Source organism: Ovis canadensis, chromosome 2 (genome assembly GCF_042477335.2).
Source record: "Ovis canadensis isolate MfBH-ARS-UI-01 breed Bighorn chromosome 2, ARS-UI_OviCan_v2, whole genome shotgun sequence".
Lineage (NCBI taxonomy): Eukaryota > Metazoa > Chordata > Mammalia > Artiodactyla > Bovidae > Ovis > Ovis canadensis.
Genome location: NC_091246.1, coordinates 152,955,011 through 152,982,306, shown reverse-complemented (window position 1 = coordinate 152,982,306; position 27,296 = coordinate 152,955,011). Strand labels below are relative to the sequence as shown.

At 35.8% G+C, this 27,296-nt stretch overlaps 1 protein-coding gene across 1 annotated transcript in view; it reads right to left on the bottom strand.

Moving 5' to 3' along the window:
- FAP (fibroblast activation protein alpha) overlaps nucleotides 1-27,296 on the bottom strand; it is an 82,151-nt gene that overhangs the window by 38,681 nt on the left and 16,174 nt on the right. The window contains exons 4-13 of the mRNA XM_069574337.1: nucleotides 22,671-22,769; nucleotides 21,617-21,711; nucleotides 20,625-20,699; nucleotides 18,820-18,872; nucleotides 14,949-15,021; nucleotides 14,140-14,260; nucleotides 13,060-13,214; nucleotides 10,874-10,977; nucleotides 8,937-9,072; nucleotides 5,219-5,263 (exon numbers count right to left, since the gene is read on the bottom strand). Coding sequence (XP_069430438.1) covers nucleotides 5,219-5,263; nucleotides 8,937-9,072; nucleotides 10,874-10,977; nucleotides 13,060-13,214; nucleotides 14,140-14,260; nucleotides 14,949-15,021; nucleotides 18,820-18,872; nucleotides 20,625-20,699; nucleotides 21,617-21,711; nucleotides 22,671-22,769 — 956 coding nt within the window. The remainder of the gene's footprint in view (nucleotides 1-5,218; nucleotides 5,264-8,936; nucleotides 9,073-10,873; nucleotides 10,978-13,059; nucleotides 13,215-14,139; nucleotides 14,261-14,948; nucleotides 15,022-18,819; nucleotides 18,873-20,624; nucleotides 20,700-21,616; nucleotides 21,712-22,670; nucleotides 22,770-27,296) is intronic.

Below are 27,296 nucleotides of genomic sequence, written 5' to 3'. Positions count from 1 at the left end.
GTGAAGTCACTCAGTCATGTCCGACTCTTAGCCACCACATGGACTGCAGCCCACCAGGCTCCTCCACCCATGGGATTTTCCAGGCAAGAGTACTGGAGTGGGGTGCCATTGCCTTCTCCAGTGGGGTCTAACTAGTGTCCCCCAAATTCTTTTCCACCTAACCCAGAAGATAACTGTTATGGATTGAACGTTTCTGTTCCCTCAAATTCATATATTGAAACTCAATCCCTATTAAGATAGTATTTGGTATCAAGAGGTGGGGGCCTTGGGAGGTAATTTGGATTCGATGAGTTCATAAGGGTACAGCTCCCACGAAAGGGATTAGCCCATTTACGAGAATTACTGGAGAGTGTCCTCCCCCTGCTCTGCTCTCCGCCATGGAGGATACAACAAGAAGTTGACAGAACAGCGCTCTCACCAGAGCCTGACTATGCTGGCATCCTCACCTCAGACTTCCAGCCTCTGGAACCGTGAGAAATGACTTTCTGTTGTTTATAAGCCACTCAGTGTAGGATACATTGTTATGACAGCTCAAACAGAGTAGGATAATGACCTATTTGAAAATAGCATCTTCACAGGTGTAATCAAGGTTAAGAACTGAGATGTGATTGTAGTGGATCCAAGTTGGCCCTAGAGCCAATGATTGGCGTCCTCATAAGAAGAGATGAGGGTGCAAAGAGACCCAGGGGAGTAGGTCATGTGAAGATGAAAGCAGGGGTTGGGGCTGGTGGAGTTCCAGCCAAGAAAGTCCAAGGATTGCCAGGAGACCAGAAGCTGGAAGAAGTGAGAAAGGATTCTTCCCTGGAGACATCTAAGTATGGCCCCACCAACCCCTTGACTTTGGACTTCTAGCCTCCAGAATGATGAAAGAATGAATTTTTGTTGTTTTAAGCCAAGTTTGTGGTAGTTTTTTACAGATACCCTAGGAAACTAATATGGTGTCCCTATCTCTTTGGCATAAAAATGATGTTTTTAATAAAATAAAAAATGGAATAATAAGAAACTTCTGTCTCCTTACATGAGACACTAATCATAAGACCAGATCTGGTAGGATTCTGGGTATTGACTCAGTGAAATTGAAAGCCAGGAGGTCCCTGAATAGGAAATTCTGATTTGCAATTTTGTGGAAGGAATTTCATTAGTAGTGGCCTGAAAAACCATTCTTTCATTTTAGAACGAGGCTTCACCCTCTCAGCCAAGTGATTCCTTATTAGTAAACACTTTACAGTGTCCCCCTCTCCCCCATCAAGATGAAAGATGAAAATTGGCTCCACATTTTCTCAACCACTGTAATGGAACTGGGGTCACAAATACTATAAGGTACCTTAGTGAAAAAAACACTCAACTTTACATCTGCAGAGAGTTAAGGAACTCTAAAAACGGCTTAGTTCCAGATTAAAATAGAAAATTTCATTTTCATTGAAAACAGAAAATAAGAGGGCAGAACATTATGTTTCAAGATAGTAGAATCAGGCAAACAGGAAGAATATTTTTGTTAGGCAAAGACTGTTATCTTCTCCCCTTTAATTGCACACATCCAAGACAGATGCTTTAGATGAACAGGTAACTTGGGTGAGGTAAAGAGAGTGTAAAATATTTCCGTATTCACTCTGCCAGAGTGAGATCCATAATGCATCCTGAGTTAAGTGCTCTGGCAGCAAGTCACGCCTGGGCCCTAGATAACCACATGTCACTAGGTGGTCCTCAGTTTAACAAGACATCCTCACAGCTCCCTTTATCATGCTTAGATGTGCTGATAAACTCCTCATCTCTACTTACAAAGTCATTTAAAATATTTTTCTTGGAAGGTAAAATGATTTAACACCAGTTAATTTTTTGCCACAGATGGTAAATAACCTGCTTATGGAAGGCTAATGCCTAAACTGAGTCCACATTTAGTCAAAGGCACAGACTTTCAAGCATCAAGTAGAGCATCCATTTATCTAAGCCACAGGATTTCACTAACCACTCAAATGCGATGTGGTGTATGGCTTAATTATTTTTAAATGATTTAAATGTGGCTTTGCATCCTAGGCATTATGTGTTTAGTATTTGTTCTTCACATTTTAGTGGTTAAACACTATTAATAGAGTCTTTGATTAAATCTTCCTTGTCTGCTCTCCACAGGACCAAAAAAAAAAAAAATTATTTGAAGTGAATTTGTTGTTATTTTTCTGATAAAATACCAAAAGAAGAAATTAGAGTATTTCCCCCAAATTAAGACACAATATTTCATGCGGAAGAAAAGGAAGTGACAAGTAAAGTTCTCAAGGAAGTATTTGCTAGTTCTCTGCCTGAATTAATAGGTAAACTGCCATTTAGTCTCTTTTCTAGTTCATAGGTGATCTTTGAAGGGCTTTTTCATTTTAAACCTCTTTGACAAATACTAAAGGAAAAACTGATCTAAAATTGCTCTTTAAATTTATATTAATATGACTAGCCTATACACTTTATCTAAAACCCTCATAAATATTATTTGAACAGATGTCTGAAAAACAAATATTTCTAGGCTATTTCTGGGTAATTTTATTAAGCCGCTGGTTTGATTATGGGTCAAAGGAAGCTATGCAGCACATTATGACATATGAGATATGACTATATAAAGTCATGACTCCAAAAGGCTTGCCAGGACTTATAAAATCAAATGAATGGCCCCCTTGAAAATAGCTGCCTTGGGGAAGTGTGGACTTACTCTTGAAAACCGTCACTTCAAAAAATTTTTCCAAAATTCTTCTAATATTCAGAAAGTTAATGACTATTGGATACATTTGGAGAGATTGAGATTAGCACACAGGAAAACTAATTTTTCCCAATAGAATTCTAAAACTATAGATTTTATAATGATCTAGTGTAAAATCATATTTTGCAGATACATATTTCATTTATTCACTAGATTTATTTTGGCATGATTTTTGATTTAATGTAGAGACCTCATTCTCCCTCAAAGGGCATGTATGTGCTTCCACTGAGGGTATTTAAAACAATGTTCAAAAACTTTAGAAGGCAATTCATTCATTCATTCAGCTATTGTTTGCTGGGATTACAAGACTGGTGCTATACAGACTATAAAAATTTATAAGATACAACTGTCCTCAACTTGCTTATAAACAGATTTCAAAAGATGTATTTTAAAGTAGTTCATAGTGTTCCGAATGGTGCCAGTATTTTCAGAATAAATGTGTATGGATTCCTAAGATCACGTCTTTGATAAGATTGCTGGTATCATGGTTTATCTATTTGTAAAATCACATCATTCATATTACTTTATAGAAACTCTAGCTATATCATTATCATGGAGAATACAACTAAAGATATTTTCAAGTATTCTTTCTTCTCTCATTCTTTACAGGAAATCTCTATAATGACAGTGAACTCATAAATTAAATTTTTCCCTTTTCTCAAGTTTTCAAATGCTGATTTAGGAATTATCTTTCTGGAAGGCAAGCTTCTGGTTGACCTAGAATCCAAAAAAATTTAGAAAATCCTGTTCTTTCACTGACTTCTCTTTTTTCCTGTTACTTATACAATGTTAAAGAGTGAAATAAAACAGGATTTTTTTTCTTTTTTTTTTTCCTGAATTACACACTTATCCTTGTTACCTTGTTAGGTGGTGCTAGTGGTAAAGAACCTGCCTGCCAGTGCAGAAGACATAAGAGATGCTGATTTTATCCCTGGATTGGAAGGATCCAATGGCACCCCACTCCAGTATTCTTGCCTGGAGAATCCCATGGACAGTGAAGCCTGGTAGGCTACAGTCCATGGGGTCGCAAAGAGTCGGACATGACTGAGAAACTTCGCTTTGCTTCGCTTCGCTTTTGGAAGGATCCCCTGGAGGAGGGCAGGGCAACCCACTCCAGTATTCTTGCTTGGAAAATTCCGTGGGCAGAGGAGCCCGGTGGACTATAGTCCATAGGGTCAAAAAGAGTTGGACATAACTGAAGTGACTTAGCCTGCACCCATGTACATTTACTTGCATAAAAAAATAAAGTAATAACTATTCTCTAGTTAGGGGCTTCCCTGGTGGCACAGACAGTAAGAATCTGCCTGCAATATGGGAGACTGGGGTTCAATCCCTGGGTCTGGAGGATCCTCTGGAGAAGGAAATGACTATCCACTCCAGTATTCTTGCCTGGAGAAGACCATGAACAGAGGAGCCTGGGGGCTACAGTTGGTGGGGTTGCAAAGAGTCAGATAAGACTGACCCCACAAAAATCTCTTAATGAAAAAAACTGAAGTACCTTTAACTGAAGATAGAAAGTAAATATATGTAAGCTAAAATTGCTGGATCTAGGAAAGTATACAAAAAATAGTTTTCAATACCTGAAGATGTTTACTTCACTCTCCATCTTAATTTAAATTTTTACAAGCCTTAACATCTCAGAATTTACTTCTGAATTCTTTATTGTCCCTTGTCTTGGGTTAATGTGTTAAATTAGATAAGAGTTTCTTTTTTCTTTGCATGTGTCCAAATCTCAGAAGTAGCTTTTCTTTTTTTTACCCAGATGTTAGTTGAATTCAACTACATATTTGTGATAAATGGTAACATTCATAGAATATTCATTTATTATTTGTCTTATTTTGTATTCTCTGTATAAGATATAAGATACAATTGATGTTTTCCTAAAACATGATTTAGTTTTGCACAAAATCCTTATAAATCACTGAATAAATCTATCCAAAATAATACAGATATATATGATTACAAACTGTAACAAAACACACACTTCCCTAACTGATACCACTTTACTTAAAAACTAGAATAAATATGAGTATGTATGAGATTAATCTACTCATTTATTTATATAAAATATAATGAGAGGTAGGGTTGTCTCTAAACCAAGGATAGCAAATGTAATTATTTTTCCTGGATTCAAATGGCTAAAAGTTATCAAGATTATTTTAAGTAAATCAGGGATTGTGTTCCCTTTTGAAAAATAATATTTGTTACATTTTTAAAGAAGCAATATTAGCTATATATATCAGTTGGTTGAAAAAGTTAAGAACAGAACATGAGGTATATGATTCATTCTTAATAGAATTCTAGATATATGGACATTAAAATTGTCTGGCACAAAATTGCTGAAGGGATCACTACCTTTATGTTTTTTACCTTGTTATTTTTCTATAAAATCAAGTAGTGTCAGTTTGGATACATTTCAAATAGTCCTTTAATAGCTCAGAATTTCATTAAAAGATAAGGAAAAGATAGCAATCATACTCCACCAGCCCATCCAGTTCTGCTTTCTTCTATATGTTCCTGGGTCTAAAAGGAAAAAAGAAAAAAAAAAAACAAACCATCAAATGAAACATAGTATTAAGAGGACAGTTTTTCCTAAATATAATCTGGACATTTGAACAAGTTAAGCTGGCTGGTCAGAGTGTACTACTGTTAGTCAACCAACTACATACTTGAGTTGAAGATGACTAGATTCAAAATCTTATACAACATCACTGTTGCATACATAAGGATGATCTGAGGGCTGTATCTTATTGCAAATCATTCATAATTCTGGCTAAATTTTCCATAAGTCAGTGACTGGAATTATGACAATATCCATGGAGACCTACCACAAACCAAACTGTTGTCATGTAGGTAAAAAGGCATTTCCCAGTGGAATTTAGGTTAAATTTTTTTTCTTTCCTCAATCTTACAAAGTAGCTAGAAATCTTAAAATTTGCACTGAATCTTATTTTTGGTATATACTTGAGGATAGTACAATAAATCCTTTATTGGACAAATACTTAATAAACCTAAAAATGAATAGAATTTTATAAACAGTTAAATGGAAAATATTCTAGATGAAATAAATAGCATAGATATGAGGCTAGCTTAGAAAACCACAAGTGGCTCAGTATAGCTGAGTGGGGCCTGACTGTGGGAAAGAATTAGAAGATAAGGGAGAATGTAGGCGCATCAGCAAAATCATGGAGGAAATTTTATGCCACAATTAGGAAGTTTGGATTTCTCCACTGGATAATAAATCCTTTGAAAGTTTTCAAAATCACAATTTGAAAAATATAATTGTGAACATGATACAGAGAATAGATAAGAAGTGGGTAACATAGTGGGAGGCTTCCCTGGTGGCTCAGCAGTAAAAAAATCTGCCTCCAATGCAGGAGATGTCGATCTGATCCCTGGGTTGGGAAGATCCCCTGGAGAAGGAAATGGCAACCCATTCCTGTATTCTTGCCTGGAGAATCCCATGGACAGATGAGCCTGGCGGGTTACAGTCTTTAGGGTCACAAAAAGAGTCAGCCATGATTTAGCGACTAAATAACGACATTGAAATGTTTGGAAAAAAGATGCTGAAGACCCAAATCTAGACAGTGGTAGTGAGGGTGGAATAGAGCAGATGTAGCCAGAGATATATAAAAGTTCAAATCCTCAGAATGAATTTGTGGGGCAATTTTCTTGTATTAGAAAAAAATCACCTAGGAGAGTAACAAGGTGTTGGAACAGAGACTTAAGATAATTAGCAATCATTTACCTTCTGGTTTTGCTAGAACTTCAGGTAGGCTACATTTCCCAGGCCCCCATCCACTTGGATGTGGTCATGTGCAAGTTCTAACCCATAGCTTTCAAGCAAAAGTAACTGGTACTACTTCTATGTCTAACCTATAAAACCCTGTCCATACATATCCTCCATTCTTTTTTCACTCCCTTGCTGGATGTTGATGACCAGCTTTGAATAACCTTGGAATATCCTTAGAAGTTACTGGATGAAGACAGAAATGTTATCAACCTGGGTTCCTGAATGACTCTGTGGAGCAGAGCACCCATTTCCTCACCCTCACTGTTTCCAACTTACCTGGACTCACTATTAGATGGTTACATGAATGCGCAAACCTATTGTATTAACCCGCTGAACTTTTGGAAGGGTTAAATGCATTAACTTGGAGAATAATAAGGTTTCTAGAAAAGTCAGAAGAGGAAGGGCTAGAAAGAAACAGTAAACTAGAAAGAGAACCATGAGAGAGTATATTGTCATAAGAAGCAAAGGAATAATAAATTTTAAAAGCATAGTTTGGATTTCAGAAAAAACAAGATAAGACTTGATAAAGTGAAATGTTTTATTCATCATTTCTAGATATTAATATAAAATTAATTTTAATTCTCTTGCAGAGAACAATATGATGAAGGATGTTCCTCCACCAAACTATAAATTTATTAATACAGTTATATTACAAGTAATTATTGCCAGTTTCTTTTGCTTCTTTATTTTGGGTATGACTCCCAACATGAGTAAAGTGTTGCCACATCTCTTAACCTTAAATGTTGTTTGTTTTCAAAACTAAACACACACACACATATTAGTCATAAGTATGGTTACTGGAAAATTCAACTCTGTTGTTCTTAAATTTGAAAAATACATTCCATGTACTTACCAGACTATTTCGAAACTGCAGTTGTTTTGAAATTTTAAGGTTATTCAAACCTGGTATTTTAAACTTAATCACTGATTTTGGCCATAAAACTAAAGTTTATATTCCAGGGAATTCCACAACTCATTGAATGAGCATCTTATATATTCTATCAGTTTGGATTAAGTTGTCTCAGATTTGATAAATTAGAAATTCAAATTCCAAAGCAATTATAGTTTTAAATGCCTAGTTTTAAGAGCTAAAAATTTTATCTCAATGACCAATCTTATAAACTAATATAATTAAATCAATAATTCCTAGTGTTGAGATTCAATGAAGACATTAACAATATATTCACCCAATTGTTTCTATTTAACTAGAAAAATTAAATTTATTCTATCTTTTCTTTTTGTCTATGACACTGCATTAATGCCAAAAATCTTCCTGCTTTGTATATCAAAACATAAATAAGATAAAAATAAGCTTCTAGCATATTCCATCAAAATTAGTCAAGCTTCTTACAGACACAGTAGTGATTTAAAAATATTTTTAGCCTGGGTAATGTTGACTATTATAGTCCTGATATATTTCCAAACAGATTCATATGACTTTTTTCTTGCAAAACATAATGTCCTAATTTCTAGATGGAATTTAGTGTTTTACTTTGATTGCTCTGTGCTTTTTTCTTACTTTATAAAATAGGTTTATTCTATATTTGGTTTAATGAAACATTTCTTCATAATTAGATGTCTCATGAAATGTACCCATCAAATTTCCTATTTAAAGAAAACATTTTGTGTTTCTTAGTTTCTAATATGAGTACTTATGAACAGGCCTATTTTGAAGCTTTCCGATTGGAGAAGTAGCTTTCTGACTCATTAATTCAACAGATTATGTTTGGATTTGAGCAATAAAAACAATTAAAACTCAACAATAAATCTGTGCCTAGTTTTTTCTCCCTAAAATTAGCACAGTATTGAGTACTCTGCAAAGATAACAGGATAGCAGGATAATTAAATCTGTTTCATATGATTCTCAGTTACCTACTTTTGATTTTCAAATAGAAGTGTTTGGCTTTCTTTTGATAATATTTGTTTACTTTGGAATTCTTATTTTTCAATTTTGACATTGAATAGAACGTTTGCATTTGCAAATGCAAACATCACCGTTTGCATTTTTCTCTAATTCTTTTGAATAGAACACATATACTTCTTTAATGGATCCATCTTATGTTTTCATCATCATTATTTTGCTTTTTTGGACTGATAATTTTATAATCTCAAAAAGGATGGACTTCCATCGTAATTCAAAACCAGATGCCTGATTTTTGCAGTATAGCATTGTAATTTAATCTTTTTCTCCATTCACTTTCAATGCTAAAGTCATTCGAGAAAACAAAAGGTATCTTACTTGTCTAATAAAAATAATGAATCTTCAAACAGTGTGTTTTGCGAAGAAATCAGGAGTTGAATGCAGCAATTCTGCTTTATAATATAAAATGTTAGCTATAAATAATTCCCCCTCTTGTACTTTTATCTTCAGAAATACACCTCTGTGGTTTTAATACAACATACCTTTGGACAGTTCCATGTCTGCCAGTCTTCCCTGAAATCACATATAGACAAGACTGAAACATTTTGGATTCTTTTTAGCCACTGCAAACATATTCGATCATCAGTAACCCACGTGAGCCAACTGAAATAATAATCACTGCAAACAAATCGAAACAGAAAGTCAGAACTATAAATCAATATCACATTCAAATAATTTCTTAATTTGTGTTTTCGAAAGGACATATTTTGTTATTCTGAAGCACTTAAGCCACAGGTAAGGAATGCAAAATATTCTTTTAAACACTAAAAAATTTAAATACACCTACTGGGCTTTAGAGAACATACAAGAGTCCACTGATCTAATAGAATTATTTTATAATTGAGTTTTATCCCCAGTTGGGATTTTAATATCTTAGGGAAAAAATTAAGACACAAGGCCAAAGTTATTGGCCAACCTAGTGGACAAAAAGCATGAAATTGCCTACTTTTCCATAGCTGAACTCAAGTTTTCACTTTTTAATTAAAAAAAGAGCTAAGTGGATAAAAGACCATCTTTCTTTCCAGGCAGGTTTGTGTTGGAAGCTAAGTTTTATCTACAGGTCAGGGGTTGAAATTTGGGTTAGTATGATAATCAGAGATAGTGTATGCAAAGTAACTCAAACAGTGCTTGGCACAAAGTGGATGTCGGTGAAAGGAAGCAATGATTACTTGGCTCTGAGGGTGAACATGTAGGGAACAACAATGTAAATAAGCCACAAAATGTTGGACCTTGTTATAAAAGGAATCGCAGGGCTACAAGGGATCTCTGGTTCAGAGTCTGGCTTTATCTCCTACCAGTTATACTACCTTGACTAACATATCTGTGCCTCTGTTTCTATATAATATGGGAATAATAACATTACCAGTATGAAAGGTTGCTGTAAAGATTTATAAGAATGCTTAAAATGCTTTCAAACTATATATACAACATAGTGAGTATGTTAGATATTATTACTATATTGTTAGTGTATTACAGATACACAAATGATGCTTTCTTTCATTCCGCTTGACTCTTGAGAAGAATGATGCATAAAAAAATCAGGTATATTTAGTCCAGTTTTCATCAACTAGATTAGGGTGGGGAATAATGGATAATTGAAAAAAAAAAAAGAATTTTTGATTATCTGAGAGTGGATTCACCTTGGCAAAGTCTGGCAGAGGCCTCTGATGAGGTGTTTTTTCCTATTAATCAATCATCTGGCCCTGGCTGACCTTCCTTCCTGAAGCAGGAGAAGAGGAGTCAAGCCTTGTTCTGAGAGGATGTGGAAAGCAGTAAGGAGGCCAGCCAGGCAGGGCTTATGGACCCCTCCCCATTTTCCATGTCAACCAGAATGATGAGGATTAATCAGACAAGATCTCAATGGGTACCATGCTGGTACCTTTCACAGAAATTAAAATGCTTCTGTGCAGCTCTGCCTGCAGTTCATCCACAAACAGATAATGCTACAACCAGATCACTTCAAATAGACTGCATCCTAGTGAAAAACACTAATATTTGGAGGGGGTTGGCTTATCTTCTCCTGTTTGCCATGCACATATAATAAGCATGATCCACAAACGCTGGGAAAAAGTAGGCCAGACTTGAAGGAAGCCAGGCTGAGAGCATGCATACATTTTACTGTCTCGTTCTTCGTCCCTAGCTTACACTCACACATCCAAGGGAAGCACCACTTAGACTGAGTACTCTGGTCATCTGTACATGTATGTAAAGGGTTATATGTTCACATCAATTTTAAAAACTTTTTTGTGAATTTTAATTTTGCTATGTATTTAGCTTGACATGCTAATTTATTTATTTATTTATTTTTGTTGTAGCATAGTCATTGCAAACTCGCTAGAAAAGAAATGTAAACCCTGATGAAGAAATTTCAGTGCTAAAATTCAGTTTGAAAGGTGGAGAGCGTCAGAGATGAATATACCTTGAGGCTATCATTGCTGGTACTGGCACTTCTCTGGGACCTACATGCTCAGGGTAAGTGGCATCAATGATAAAGATCCGAACAACAGGATTCTTAGCTCCAGCCTGTGAAGAAAGTGGAGATAGATAAACTCACAAAATTCTAATTATCACCAACATTTTAAAGACACTTTGGAATTTAGGCGGATTTTTATAAGCTAATAATTGTTAGGTATATTACTGTTGAAAACATTCTAATTATAACATTTACAAATTTCATTGCAGTGTACTTACAAATGTTGTGCAACCAGAGTGAAAATACATACTCTTAGTGATTAACGGGAGCTTTAATTCATAGGGAAAACTATTAGGGATTTTAAAATGCAGTTCCATAATCGACACTCTATTTCCTGACTTTTAAGACAGATAGTTTGCACTATTATTGTTATTATTAGGATAATTGTAATAATATTTCTCCATGTGCCAAGGGGAGTGCAGAAAGGAGCTTGATTTGGGGAAGGGAATGTAAAGAATAAATAATGAAAGATCTTTTTTGCTTTTACCCTATAATTTGATCTAGGACACTTACCAAACAGTCTACTAGCTGCTTAAATTATTACTGCTTTCAATGCTCCCAAATTAGGAAAATTCCACCTCAAAATAAAATGTCATGTGATTTACACTGTTCTTGCTTTGTGCTTTTTCCTTGTATATGCCCTAGGTTTACACGACAGTGTAGTTCATGTTCACATATCTTCTTAGAGTTCTGTTATTTAGCACAGAAAAAGAGAACCTTAAAATTGTCAAATAATTTAAATCCACAAAAATTAGGCATATAGGCTATATATATATAGTTGCCTCACTTCTCAGTCCAGGGTCAGATGTTCAGCAGCTTCAGCTTCAAAGAAACGGGAGAATTTGAGTCCTGACTCCTCTGTCAGTGTGAGTTGCTCCTGACTTCTGGGTTTCTTCATCTCTTCCTGCTCCACACAACCTTCTAAAGATCCAGGTTCTTTTCCATCTTTTGGGTTCCAAGGATCATACCTCTCACTTCCAATACCTCCAGCTTTCAGACTTAACACACAACCTTTGAAGGATCTTCTACCTAAACAGACACCCTCCCCCATACTCATTTCCTTTTCTCATATGATTTTTAATATAAGTTTTAGACTATCTGGAATTTCTATTTCTCTCACTGTGGCCACTTTGACTTGCTTCAGAATCCACTTGTGACTATGCATGTCCTTCCCATCTTTGTCAATATAGGGACCTCTATAACAGAGTTCCCTTTGGCAAGGAAAAACAACAGTGACTTAAGAACAAAGAATTACATTCTAAAATCACTTCTACTCCTCATGCCAGAGAAGAATTTGTGATTTGATCTTTCAGATTTCTTTTCTAAGTTAACTCAGAATACGACATTTCTCCACTGTGACATGGCCATTCTGGTGGAATTTATTTTCATGAGGCCTCTCTTGAGACGTGAGACTGCATGTGAAGTACATAAGCTAAGAATTTTAGAATGTTTATGTAAGAAACATCAGTTCACAGCATGTCTAATTTCCTCAGAGAAGAACCTAGGCTCATAAACTTAAACTAACATGCTGCTGCTGCTGCTAAGCCGCTTCTATCGTGTCCGACTCTGTGCGACCCCATAGACGGCAGCCCACCAGGCTCCCCTATCCCTCGGATCCTCCAGGCAAGAATACTGGAGTGTGTTGTCATTTCCTTCTCTAATGGATGGAAGGGAAAAGCGAAAGTGAAGTCGCTATAAATGTCCAGAAATGACCATAACTCCTACTTGCTTTGACCTGACAGGAACATCACATTCAACGTCTTAATTTCCCATTCTAGTTTGCATTTAGATCAGAATTCAAAAGGAATTGCAAAACAGAACTTTACCCTGAATTTGGAGCATGAAGTAAGAAAAAAATTAAAATTAAGTTAAGCTTGTTTTTCCTCCATGATCTAGACCATATGTTTTTCAAAGACTGCAATGGATTTTGCAAAGACTACTTCATCCAGCACAACCAGATGTCCAAAGCAACAGATGTCCACATAAATAATAGAGCACAGTACAATGTTTGCCTTACAATGCACAAGGATAAGAAGCTCTCCAAACTTGTTGATTCCACCTCTATTCACGGTATTGGTTGCTCATTTTGACAGCAGGGAAATGGAAGCATCTGCTAAAAGTATTCCACATACCTTTGGGTATGGAATATTTATTGTTCTAGGATATTGTTCATCACCATAATAGGAATAGGCAATAACTGGTATCTCTGTGTCATTAAATTCTGCGTACGCCAAAAATTTTCCATTAGGAGACCACCAGAGAGCATATTTTGTAGCAAGCATTTCCTCTGAAAAATAAATACTAGCATATTATTATTAGTTACTGAGACGGCTTACTCAAATTCATTGTAAATACTTCAAAATACATTGTATATAGCCATTTACTAACTGAAATAATTTATTTAATGTGGATGTGATATATATCATGCTTTGGTTATCAAAAGATGAATAATCTGGGTATAGAGGAATAGTTTAACCTTATACCCTATATCAAACATCAATTAGTCTACTGGGGAATTGACATTAATCAGGAATGTATTTTTTAAAATAAAGTCTCAACAATAATTAATTTTCCCATTGGGGGGAGCTTCTTTACAGTCATCTAAAGTAGCCAAGACAAGGAAAACCATACTTATACTACAGAGCAACATAAATTTGAAAGTTAACTTTCTGTTCTGGGAATATTAAAAAAAAACAGTTTATTTAGTTTTATATATATATATATGTATATATATATATATATATATATATTTTTTTTTTTAACAAAAGCAAAGACTAGAAGACCTTTTAAAGTCCAGTTAAGTCCTGGATCCTACATGAGCTAAGAAAGAGGACAAAATTCACGACAGCATTGAGAACTAAGACTATTTTCCTGCACAACAATATAGACAGCTCTTTAGTTTTGGATAAAAGGTTTATTTTGCAAGAAAAAATAAACCTGAGAAAATATACTCACACTGCTTCTAAGGACCATATACTTCTTAGAATATAAATTATTACTACTGCTTTATAATGCTCATGAAAATAAATTCCACCAGTCTGATAAGATTTCGTTCTTTCAGAATATGCACGTCCTGTTCATAACCTGATAACAGCTTTCAGAAATGCCACCCTCATCACAGTAACATACCACTCATTTAAATGTTACTAAATGCGTGTGATTATTTTCAATTAAAAGCCTAACCGCAGCAGAAGAAAAAGAATATGACGTACCTTCATAAACCCAGTCTGGGATACCATTAAATATTTTATTTTCTTTTCCATTATATGTTATTTGAAAAGGTGGGTCTTCTGGTCTTTGTTTCAGATAGATATTGTTTTGATAGACATATGCCTAGGTGTGGTGGTAAGTTAGTTAACAAGGAGAAATTTCATAAGAAACACAATAAAGTTTGCATATTTGTGTTAATTATTCACCTAATACTTTTTAAAAAGTGATAATCCAGATATGAAAAGACTCACAACTAAGATACCATTTTAACAGGTCAAAAAATACCAACCAACTCACATTAACATTATTTTTAACATATAAAAGTTATGATTTTAAAGTCTATATATTAAAGAATAATGTCTGCTATTATATTAGTTGCTTTTATTAACTAAGTAAATAATTGTGTATATTAACAGAAAGTCAAATAAATCTCTGAATATTAATAGCTAGCCAGATCTAATCTTTATTTAGAGTCCTTAAATAAGAGCTTGGACAAAATTTCATGTTGTCTGAAGCTAGTCTGGGAAACTTGTGAAAACCATATTTTTCCTGAGCTTTCTGGCACAACGCATTCTGGCTGAGTATAAGGATAAAGTTTTTGACTGCGATATTTAAAGAAGTCTATCCATGAGCTTGAGATTTTGCGGAATTCTCAGATGGGTTTCAATTTATCTAAACTCTTCCCATTTTTAACCACTTAAAATAGTCATAAATGTATTTTTTTTCAGGCAGGGAAATTTAACAAAGGCCAAAATCAAATGGCTCCTCTTTTATTTAAATGATTAAACACTTCTATAATTTAAACACTTACTAATTTACTCCCAACAGGCGACCAGCATAAATACTGAATTGGACGAGGAAGCTCATTTCTTCTTATAAACTCCCTAGAAGAAAAGAAAGAAAGAAAAAAAAACAAATAAATGAATTTTGCTGTTCAGTGCAAATAATAGGTATGAAAAGAAAAAAATTTTAAAAAAATAAAAATAATGCATCATCATCTATGCTCCTGCAAACCTAATAGAAAGAATGTGATATAACACGAGACAGAAGACATGGGGTGGTAGTTGCAGTTCGTCACTAGTTCATAGGTCATTTAATATCTCTGGATCTCAGTTTTCTGACCTTTTATACTGAGGTGAATGGATTAAATGTTTATAGACTAAGTGGAAATACCTCGAGAAATTATCTAATTGAATCTCCCTAGTCTTGTGAAAATAAACTTAAGATTAGAGAAATGATAGGACTTAAAAAAAATAATATTGCTGGTTCTTGGCAGACCCCTCATTAAACTCAAGTCTCTTAACCCTCAGAACTGTAAAATTTGTACACACCAGGCTGAAATGGTCGCTAAAGAGACTTCCAGCTCTGAAATTCTATAATTGTGCTAAAGTTTAATATGTACTCTTCCACATTTTCATTCACAACCCCCATCCCTGTGAATGCATATGCATTTCAAATTTTTGAAAATAAGATGCCATTTGACAATCTCCCCAGGGATCTGACTTGAAATCAGAAAAGGAAAGGAACATCTGATCTCAAGCTAAACTGAAAAACAGATCATATACTGGGCAGTATGCCTTAAGCTTGAAAGTCCTCCACCCATGGGGAAATTTCAAATATGCATGCTTGTGTGCTAAGTCGCTTTAGTCATGTCCGACTCTTTGTGACCCTATGGACTGTAGCCTGCCAGCCTCCATCTGTCCATGGGATTCTCCAGGCAAGAATACTGGAGTGGGTTGCCATGTTGTTCTTCAGGGGATATTCTCAACCCAAGGATCAAACCCGCATCTCTTACGTCTCCTGCATCGGCAGGCGGGTTCTTTCCCATGAGCGCCCCCTGGAAAGCCCAATTTCAAATATACTGCTGCTGCCGCTGCTGCTAAGTCGCTTCAGTCGTGTCCGACTCTGTGCGAATCTCACTTTGATGCTTCAAGTCACCCTGAAAATACTCAATTGACTGGCTTGCACCGTGGAGATTTTGTAGTTCTTCAGCAAGAATATGTTCAGACTTTTATAAGTGTTAAAGAGTCATAGGATGTCGTGTTTAAATTTTGACTATTATCTTCTTGAAGATGCTTGTGTGGAGATGCAAAACAAGACTTGCCTCCAACGTATAATGTGAGGCACCTGAAGGAAGACTCCCTGTTTGCCCCCTCCAAAAGCATCTCTCCAACCTGACATAGGCTTGCTATTTCTATTTCTCCCATCATTTTAAAGTCTGGACACTTGTGAACACTTATAACACATGTTGCCTTGATTTAACTTATCACATCACAAAGTATGATGCGGCCTAGCAAACATAAAGTATATAGAGGCCTAGAAAATAACGAGGGAACATGGCACTGGACAGATCAGCTTTGATTGTAGAAAAAGTGATGCCCACAGAGGAAGAATGTTGGTGTTGCAGTGGGAATCCTGATCGTTGAAGGCGTTTTATGAGCACCAGGCCACTAGAATGTTCTGAACAGATCATCATAGGAGGGCAGAGGAAAAAGAATGTCCCAGAAGAGGACATTCGCCCCAATTTACTGCTCTGTCTCAAATCAGTGTCCATGTTACCTTGACATCTTAACATGCTTTAGGTTTCCATATCCCATGGAATCATCTATGCAATCATGCAGACAAGCTGAAAATCTCAGCCTATAGTCTCTTCATGGCTGGCAAGCCACCACAGCAGCCACTGTCTGTTTTACAGTATGAGAGAAAATGGGGGACGGTTCTTTACAAAGGCTTTCATCTCTTCAATTACCCTTCCCTTGCTCGAAACCAGAACTATCCTCATCTTCTCTAAGGTAGATTTTTTTAAATAAAATTTTCAGAGGGACATAGAAGACTTGGAATGAATAATATTCAGTCTTGCCTTGAATTTCAACAAATTTGTCATTCTTCACTCCTTAAATTATGGTGTATTTACCGGACCAAAAAACAATCTGGCAAATTAGATAGTTGTGCGGGAAAACAAATAAAACAGTGGTTTGATTAAATTCACTGCACAAAAGCTAAATATTTAAAATGCTTCTAGGCCATGAAGTTTATAGAGACCATGATTAAAATACTAGTATTGTCATCTTGTTTTGGAATGTTATTTAATTTGGTGAACCTCCACAGAGATAGGACTTCGAGAATTTTTAAATGATTAAAAGAAAAACAAGGAAATGATTAAAGCCTTGAGAAATTCTACTGAAATGGTAAGGTTTCCATCTCACTAAAGATTTTGGTATAGAGTTACGACCTATAGGTTACCACCTATTTGTGTCTCCCTGTCATACGTCTGTCTGTGCTTGAGCTCATTTGCATCTGATCCTTTTCCACCCTTTGAACTGTAGCCCACCAGGCTCCTCTGCCCATGGGATTTTCCAGGTAAGAATACTGGAGTGGGTTGCCATTTCTCTACTCAGGGGATCTTCCCTACCCAGGGACTGACTCTGTCTCCTTCATTGCAGGCAGATTCTTTACCCAATGAGCCACTGGGGAAACCCACATAAGAGTTGTTCAATAAACACTTCTTGACTTTCTCAACAATGTGGATACAGAGGAAAAGACTCAGTGTATTGGATGGATTTAGAGTCTACATTATATAGCAGATCCTATTTCTTAATTTGACAGTTTAAGAAGATCAGAGTTATTCTTTTCTGAAAGAAGTAGAAAGAATTTAAAAGAAGTAGAAAGATAGTTGTCTTTAAATTTTTGTGCTTTTACTGGACAAAAGGGGAAATAGACTGTAAGATTTTTAATACCCTTTCAAGCCATATAATTATTTTCCCTTTTATATAACAGCAAATAAGATATCACATTAAGATGAGTAACTAAACCAATTCATTGTCCATATTTAGAGTGATTTTTCTGAAGTGCAAATCTGATCATGTCATTTCCCATTTAAAACCATTCAGTGATTCCCTATTGTCATCAGGATGAGAACTAAACTCTTCTTAATGGTTTCCTTATTATTATTTGGCGTGTGATTTCTGGCCTCAATTCCTTCCCAACCTTACACCACCTCCTATTAGTAAGCATGCCCTCCTCCAATTTCAACTCAACTGACCTACTTTGAATTTCCTGAACACTCTGTGCTCCCCCTTTCTTTTCAGGTCTTTCGTGTTGTTGCTTCTGTCGGAAATTCTCTCCCTCAGTCCTTTGCCTACCTACTCATCCTTTTAACTTTTTTTTAAGCTGTAAATATTTCAAAAAATTAAACAGAGATACAGAAAACAATATAATAGATGATAATTTACCCATCTAAATTAAAAGTATTAACTTTTTACATTTAAAAACAATTAGCATAATATTAATTAAATTTAGGTTAAATGCTACATTTCTCTCCCTTCTGCTTCCTTCCATTGAAGGAGCCCCTCTTCCCAACACTGTGTATCATTCCCATGCATTTTTGGTACTTTTATAGATATGTTTACTTTCATAAATTAGAAATTTATAATTAGGTGTTCAAAAGTAGGAAAAACAAAACTATGTTTTATATAAAAATGTTAAGATATCAGTCAAATAAAAACAGGTGAATATTCCAAGGAAGTATTTCTTTGAATTTCTCAAGTTGCATAGGTATATGTTTATTATAAAGACGTAAGAAACTAAGATTAGAAATGAGATAACACAGTCAATCTCAAATTAGAGTCTGGAGGCTCTATATGAGATTGAAGTTGTGTTAATAAAAAGACATGACATTTTACCCGTTTGTAAGGTCGTAGATGTGATATGTTGCTGTGTAAGAGTATCTCCAAAGCTGTCAGGAAAAAAAGAGGCAAAGACAAATTATGATTCACAAGAGGCTCAGGTCAATAAGGTAGAACCATAGATCACTGAGTTCAAGGTTCAGAATTATAAAAGAACTGTTTTCACAAAGCACTAGGAAAGAGATGTTTCAATTCCAAATGAGTGTCATTTAAAGAGTTTTACTGTAGACTTCTGTGCTGTTCATCCAAATTCCAGAACTAATCTCAGCAGTGATTCAACCCTTACTCCATAAAAAGTATATCCAAAGACATTTCTTAATATAAAAATCTTTTCTCTAACACACTCTATTCTAAAAATTGTTCCCTTTCTACTTAACCTTGATTGAAGTAAAATTACTACAATTTCCAAGTCCTGTAAGGATTACCCTGTACCTGAGTAATGATTATAATACCCTATAAAACTGGGTAAAGCTAATTTTATCCATCATATAGTTTTCTTGTAAAATGCTTGCTTTTTTTGAGCATAGTTTTTAAAAAATAATAGATATTGAAAAAATTAATTAAAAAAAAAACAAAGAAAAAGAAAAAAAAGAAAATGCTATTTTTTTTCATTTTTTATCTGTACTGTTCAGTTCAGTTGCTCAGTTGTGTCTGACCCCATGGACTGCAGCAGGCCAGGCTTCCCTGGCCACCACCAACTCCTGGAGTTTACTCAAAGTCATGTCCATTGAGTCAGCGATAACATCCAACCATCTCACCCTCTGTTGTCCCCTTCTCCCCCTGCCTTCAATCTTTCCCAGCATCAATGTCCTTTCAAATGAGTCAATTCTTCACATCAGCTGGCCAAAGTATTGGAGTTTCAGCTTCAGCATCAGTCCTTCCTATGAATATTCAGGACTGATTTCCTCCATGTCCAGTTCTAACTATTGCTTCCTGACATGCATCTGTACTGTAGTTAAGTAAACAAATCAAGTATTATTTTGGATTTTATTTCTTAAAGGGCTTTCAACCTTTTGGCAAAGAAACTCCAGCATGTTGAAACATGTCTTTCTGAAGATTGCAGGTGACCAAGACCTGGTCCAAGGGAAAATAACCAGCTGTCTGAACAAGGAGGGAGGGGCAAGCTTGACTGTTCATTCTCTGCATTTAGGGAGTTTTGCATCTCAACTAAATTTGAAAAATGGCAGTTAAAAAAAAAGGTTCTTGATCTCAAAGTAATTATTAGAAGTTGAATTTGGTATAAATTCTTTGGCCAGTAAAAGTAAAAAAAAAAAAAAAAAGGTGATTATCTTCCCTCTACAACCTCATTCAGGAAGGGGAAATTAAGTAAGGCTAAATAGACCAGCTATGGATACTGCTACACTACACTAGGCTTTCAAAGACACAGATTAAACCGTGGTCTAACCACTGACTGTATATTATTTTGCTTGAGCAAGTGAGTTAAATAAGCTACATTGTGATAGTTCCATTTTCAATAATAATAAATATTTAAAAGGTTAAAATATGTGAGAATTGACTAATGATTTATGATATCAAATAACATTTTTATGATGAATGTCAGTGCCCCCAAAATAAGTTTTTCCCTCAGGATGAAAGTAATTTTTAATACTTGATGATAACCAGATAAGAATGCCAAATTCTGAATTACTTGTATGTTACTGTTATGCTTTAGGGATTCAACTAGAATTGCATTAATTTCTCAAATATTTAGAGATAAAGAGACTCTTGTTTCCTCTTTTCTAGACCAGTCTGTGGGTTAATAGGAAATATAATCAGACAAATCCAAATTAAATCACCAATACCTTTGAATAATCACTTTCTAGATATGCAAATTGCCGATCAGGTGATAAACCATAATTTGAAGCATTCACACTTTTCTGAAATTATGAAGAAGTTGATTAGAATACAGAAAAAATAACAGAGCCATATACATTTATAGTTCAAAGAGAATATTATATCATTGATATACTCCCACATATACATTAAAAGTAATTTTTTAAAAGTTTCATTAATACCTACCATACACAAAGAAATTTACTACACTTTAAGGGATGACAGTGTGACTAAATAAGATACATTTTGTGGTTTCAAGAGGCTTATAATATTAAACTTGTAAATAAATAACATAATTTAGACAGTTTTATAAGAGAGAGGTAAATACAGCATTGCAAAAAATTTGAGGGAAAAGTGATTAAATGCAAATGAGAGGATCATTTGTTGCTCAGAGAAGGAGAAATATCAGTCAAGCTTGGCTAAAAGATTACTAGGCTATTGAGGGTAGAGAAAGTAGGAGGTCCGAGGGTCTAGGACAGAAGAGCGTGTGCATATGTACCATAGGACTAGCCACTGAGCACTTACTGAGCACTGTTCTAAGCACTTTCAAATGTTCCTTTATTTAATTCTTGTACTAACCCAAAGTGGTGTTATTATTCATACTCCACAGAAGAAGAATCTGAGGCACAATGAGGATGGTAGAATGTGGAACCCCCATGGCCCCATGACTAGTAAATGAGAGCGAGGATCTGAACTCAATTTGCCTGGCCAGAAGAACTGAGTTTGTACCTCTTATCTCACGGGATACTAGTTCTACAGAGGAAGAAAAATGCTAGTAATTGAGGAGGCAAGGATAGTAACCTAGTGTGACTAGAAGAGAGAATTGGAGGATAACTACGGTGGGAGACATCTGAGAAGGCAAGTTGGGTCCAAATAAGGTGCTCCGAGTTTGAACTCTGTTCCTTGGTCAGTGAAGAGCTGGCAGAGGCTTTTGAGGAGGAAGATGATGGTGGATACATACCATGGTGGTATTACTCAAAATGGTATATGATTCTCCTGTTTCAATATTATAAAATACTACATTATTATCTGTAGATTGATGAAGATATTCTTGTCCTTTAAACAAGAAGGAAAACAAAACTTGAAATGATCTCCCTCGCAAGAAATACATTTATAACAAAGAACACATCTCTTATTTTATAGACAATTTTTTTCCTCTCTGTCCAGTATACATTGCTTTGTCAAATTTAAAATAAGTTAAAAAAAAAACCAATAAGTTGACGGTGGAAGAGAGGAAAGGATGCTTTCCTCTACTTTATACAAAAATGCTGTATTTGCCAGTAGAAGCTTTATTTTACCAGTTCAGGGTGATTAGGAATAAACTTGGATTTTCTCTGCATTATAAAGAGAATAAACTAGTTAAAATGGCATGTTTCTTTTGCAAATATATATATATATATATATATGCATTCCATTTAGGCTGTTTTTGCTTAGTTTAAAGCCTATTTATATGCATGTTATTTTCTAAAACAAAAATATTCAACATTTAGTGGCATTTTGGATATAAATTATAATGTATGCAATTTAGTTTCTTTTACCATTTGTTTGATTAGATTCACTTAACAACACACTATTTTGAAAAACTATATGCAAATATCAATTTTATGGCCCTTAAAGGATTTGTCTTCAGGGTAGGATTTCTTCATTTCTTGGATTATCTAAGAATTTAACAATGGAATTAACAATGGAATTTCTCTTTGTAAAATTCTCATGACCTCTTTTAAATAGGTGGTTATTTCCCATTCTGAAAAGCTATATAGCCTATGCTCAGCTTATTCTAACAATGCATTCTCAGATTTTACTGTTCTACTAAAACTACTACTGGCATCATTATTAGGGAGCAAATCCTGTCTAAGTAGTTCTGTCAAAAATGCTTTGGTGGCCACTTGACTTATCGAAATAATTGCTCTTTTAATCTATTTCAACTAAGGTGGCTTTTGTTACAATAGAGATGTGCTGGCACTAAAAACACTAAAATCACACATTTAAAAAAATATAAAAAATAATTCACTTACCTGAAATCCAATTTGGAAAAAATGTTTTGTAAGAAAATGTCCCATTTAAAATATCCTTCAGTGTAAGTGCTCGTGTTGCACTGTCTTCAGAGTTGTGAACTTTGGGGCAGGAGGAAACATATCATTACTTAAAAGAAGATTAATAACTCAGATATCTCTCAGATATTATATGCAGAAAAGATCGGCCATTGCTAAACCCTTGTTTTTTGTGTGTTTGCTCAGATGCTCAGTCATGACCTACTCTTTGTGACCCTATGTACTGTAGCCCACTAGGTTTCTCTGTCCAAGGGATTCTCCTGACAAGAGAGAACCCGCTGTAGTAGGTTGCCACTTCTTCCTTCAGGGGATCTTCCTGACCCAGGGATTGAACCCACATCTCATGTCTCCGGCACTGGCAGGCAGATTCTTTACCATCAGCACCATTAACTCCCGTCCTAATGACTATGAGTATTATTTCCTTTCTTATAGAGAGGCTAACGAGGCTTAGAGAAGTAGTTTGATTGCCCGAAAGGAACATGTTGTAGGAAAAACTTGAGAAGTGTGAAGGAGACTATGCTGAGCAGCAGGGATATTATTCTTCAGGTAGTGAAGAACTTTCAGAGATTTTTAATAAGGAAGGTGAGATGAGGCTCCAACAGCTCTAGGTCTTACAAAACTGAGATTGCAGACCATGCATGCTTAGTTGCTTCAGTCGTGTCTGACTCTGGAGACAGCATGGACTGTAGCACACCAGGCTTCTCTGTCATGGGGTTCTCAAAGCAAGAATACTGGGCAGGGTTGCATTTCCTCCTCCAGGGGATCTTCCCAACGCAGGGATTGCCTCCACATCTCTGGCAGCTCCTGCATTGCAGGTGGATTTTTTACCACTGAGCCACAGGGGAAGCCCATGCACAGTTGACTAAAAACTCAGTCTTTTAAGCAGTTCTTTGTAGTTCCTCACACATGCTTGACTTAGATTTCTATTGCCTTATAAATGATGTATTTAAGCATCCCAATTGGTCAGGTGACATCAGCCAGAATCCTTACCTTCAGACATCTCAAGAGAGACATTAATGAATGCAGATAATTTCTTATCCTGGCTCAGGATTTTTGTAAAGACAAAGTGGACCAGAAGAAAAGAAAACCACATCATCTATACAATAACCTTGGAAACTCCAAGAGTAGAGGTTTTCCATGTAAGAACTAACTTAAAGTAGTTCGCAAACCATAAGCAAAACTCAGGTGTATTTGAACCCTCCAAGACAATTATATGTTTCAAATGTGATTTCATTCACAGACCAAATTCATTGTCAGTCAGTCAGTCAGTTCAGTCGCTCAGTCTGCAACCCCATGAATCGCAGCATGCCAGGCCTCCCTGTCCATCACCATCTCCCAGAGTTCACTCAGACTCACGTCCATCGAATCAGTGATGCCATCCAGCCATCTCATCCTCTGTTGTCCCCTTCTCCTCCTGCCCCCAATCCCTCCCAGCATCAGAGTCTTTTCCAATGAGTAGAGTCTCTTCCAATGAGTCACCTCTTCGTATGAGGTGGCCAAAGTACTGGAGTTTCAGCTTTAGCATCATTCCTTCCAAAGAACATCCAGGACTCATCTCCTTTAGAATGGACTGGTTGGATCTCCTTGCAGTCCAAGGGACTCTCAAGAGTCTTCTCCAACTCCACAGTTCAAAAGCATCAATTCTTCAGTACTCAGCCTTCTTCACAGTCCAACTCTCACATCCATATATGACCACTGGAAAAACCATAGCCTTGACTAGATGGACCTTAGTCGGCAAAGTAATGTCTCTGCTTTTGAATATGCTATCTAGTTGGTCATAACTTTTCTTCCAAGGAGTAAGCGTCTTTTAATTTCATGGCTGCAGTCACCATCTGCAGTGATTTTGGAGCCCAAAAAGATAAAGTCTGACACTGTTTCCACTGTTTCCCCATCTATTTCCCATGAAGTGGTAGGACCAGATGCCATGATCTTCGTTTTCTGAACGTTGAGCTTTAAGCCAACTTTTTCACTCTCCTCTTTCACTTTCATCAAGAGGCTTTTTAGTTCGTCTTCACTTTCTGCCATAAGGGTGGTGTCATCTGCATATCTGAGGTTATTGATATTTCTCCCGTCAATCTTGGTTCCAGCTTGTGCTTCTTCCAGCCCAGCGTTTCTCATGATGTACTCTGTCATTGTAGAGCTTGGCAACGGTTTGCTACACCAGAAACTGTGGTGACCAACTTCCAATCCTTCTTCACATCCATATTCCTGTTCTCCATTTCTCCTACCTTACCCCTTCTCCAGACCATCACTTATAGAATCAAAATGGAGGAAAGTGTCCTATACTCTGAATAGGATATACAAATCTGGTATTTGCTCATGTAAAAATAAAGCTGTGAAATATGAGCTTTAACTTTATCTTCCTGCTAAACTCTTCCACAACTTTCCAAGACTCTTAAGATAAAGAACAAAAGCATTGGTCTGGACGATAGGCCCTAGCTGATCTGGGATGATCTATCTCTCCAGCCCTTTCTTGCCCTTTTCTCACTACCTCTAGATTCCAAACATGCTGGACTTTCTGTTCCTCAAATATTTACTTCTTTCTCTAGAGCCGTTGCACTTCTTTTCACCCTCTCCCTTCTCCGTATAACTTATTTTTAGCCCTTTGTGCTTAATATAAGAGCCACTTCCTCTAGCAAGCCCTTCCTGACCCCCTGGTTTAGGTCTGGTTCCCTTGTTATACAGTACCATAGGTCAGGTTCCCCTTTCAAAGAACGTTTGTCTTGGTTTGTTATCTTGTATGCATTTGAGTGATTATTTTATTCACATTTTGTTACCTCCCACTGTATTCTCAAAAGAGTCATGTAAGGCCAGGGACCATGTCTAGTTTTGTTTACCACCATATCCCTAGGGTCTAGAACATAGTAGGCATTTAATAAATACTTGTTGAATGAATGAATACATGAAATGAAGGATTGATGGGTGGATGGATGACATTTGTGCACTCTTCTTGACAGAATGTTTCTACTACCAATTTCCTATACTGGGTAAGACAATCTCTGACATCACAGCTTGCTCACCTATAATGTAAAGGACTGGACTAGAAAATGTTGATAATACCTTCCAGGTCTACCACTTTAAATTTTGGAATTTGAGAAAAAACATGCTCTATTAACTACACAATCACATAAGTGAACTGCCATATGATAAGGTCCAAGGGACCAACTGGATAATAGCATTTTCGGAGGTTTTAACTGATTCACACTGAAGCAAGTATGCTTCAACTTTTTATTAGGACCATGAGTTATCTTAATTTACTAAACATTATCCTGGTAGCTAGAAGAACATGAGTGACTGATGAACCCCTTTGCAACCAGACACTAAATACTTAATGAATGAAATTAGATTATTCTAATAATCACATTTGTACAGGTACTTTGCATCCTAAGTAAAGTTCTACATGCTATACAATTATTTCTAATGAAAGTACTTCTAATTAATTAAATGATCTTGTATAAAATTCATACCACTGATTTGGTAATTCCCATTCAATGAATAAAATACCATTTTACTACAGTAGCATTAGTATAATTGCTAAATATTTTAATTTGATTTTATTTAACTTTCAAGAGCAAATTGCAATCTGTTTCTAAATAGTCAAGGGAAAATTCTAGTACTATTTACAGTGGAAATTATTTTCTTCTGAGATGTATTTAATTTGTGTCTTCACAATACTGAACTTACAGATGAAAAAAACTTACCTTAGTGAATCCCTGTATTATGAATACCAAGAAAACTTAGGTAATCACTTTCTTAAAACTTTTTTAGTTACTAATTCAATAAATTAATATAATCTTGGTGACATCTTTTTTTTCTAGCATGAATAATGCTTTGATTATGGCTAATGACATATATTTTCTTATTTAAGTGTCCTTGAATATAATTTCCCTTACTTGCAATTATGTTTAATTGAGAAGTTCTTAGCTATAATTAGTCTTCATTTTTGTAGAAGGTTAAATTAAGTGAGCTAATTCAAGTGAAACATTTAACTCTATGCTTGGCAGTCAACAAATGTTAGCTTTTGTTATTGTCATAGCTCATCATATTCTTGAAATAAATATTTTTGAACTGTGTTTCCCAAACTAATTTGGCCACTGAGATTTTTAAAAATATCTACTAAAATCACAGCAAGGAGGGCATGACAATCCACTCCAGTATTCTTGCCTGGAGAATCTCATGGACAGAGGAGACCAGTGGGTTACATATTGTCCATGCGGTCGCAAAAAATCGAACGCAACTGAGTAACTAAGCACAAACACACCAAATCACAATATAGTGTTGCGGTCCTTTAATGGACCAGAGCCTGGTGGTGGGGAGTCAACGATAAGAAGCCAAAAGAGAGAAAGAGGCTAGTATTCCCTGGATTAGGCAGAGAACCAATAAAGCCCTAGGACAGGGCTTGCACCACTCACGGAGGCACAGGGCATCCTCCAGAAGAGGTCTTGAAAGCCTGGGCAGGAAAGTGAGTTCGGCAGGTTTCTATGCTCCAGAGAATCAGCCAGAGGGAGAGAGAGAAAGAATGACATGGGGACCCAAGTCTCTAGTGGAACAAGGGTATTTTATTAGCAGAAATGCAGGCTTATATATTTA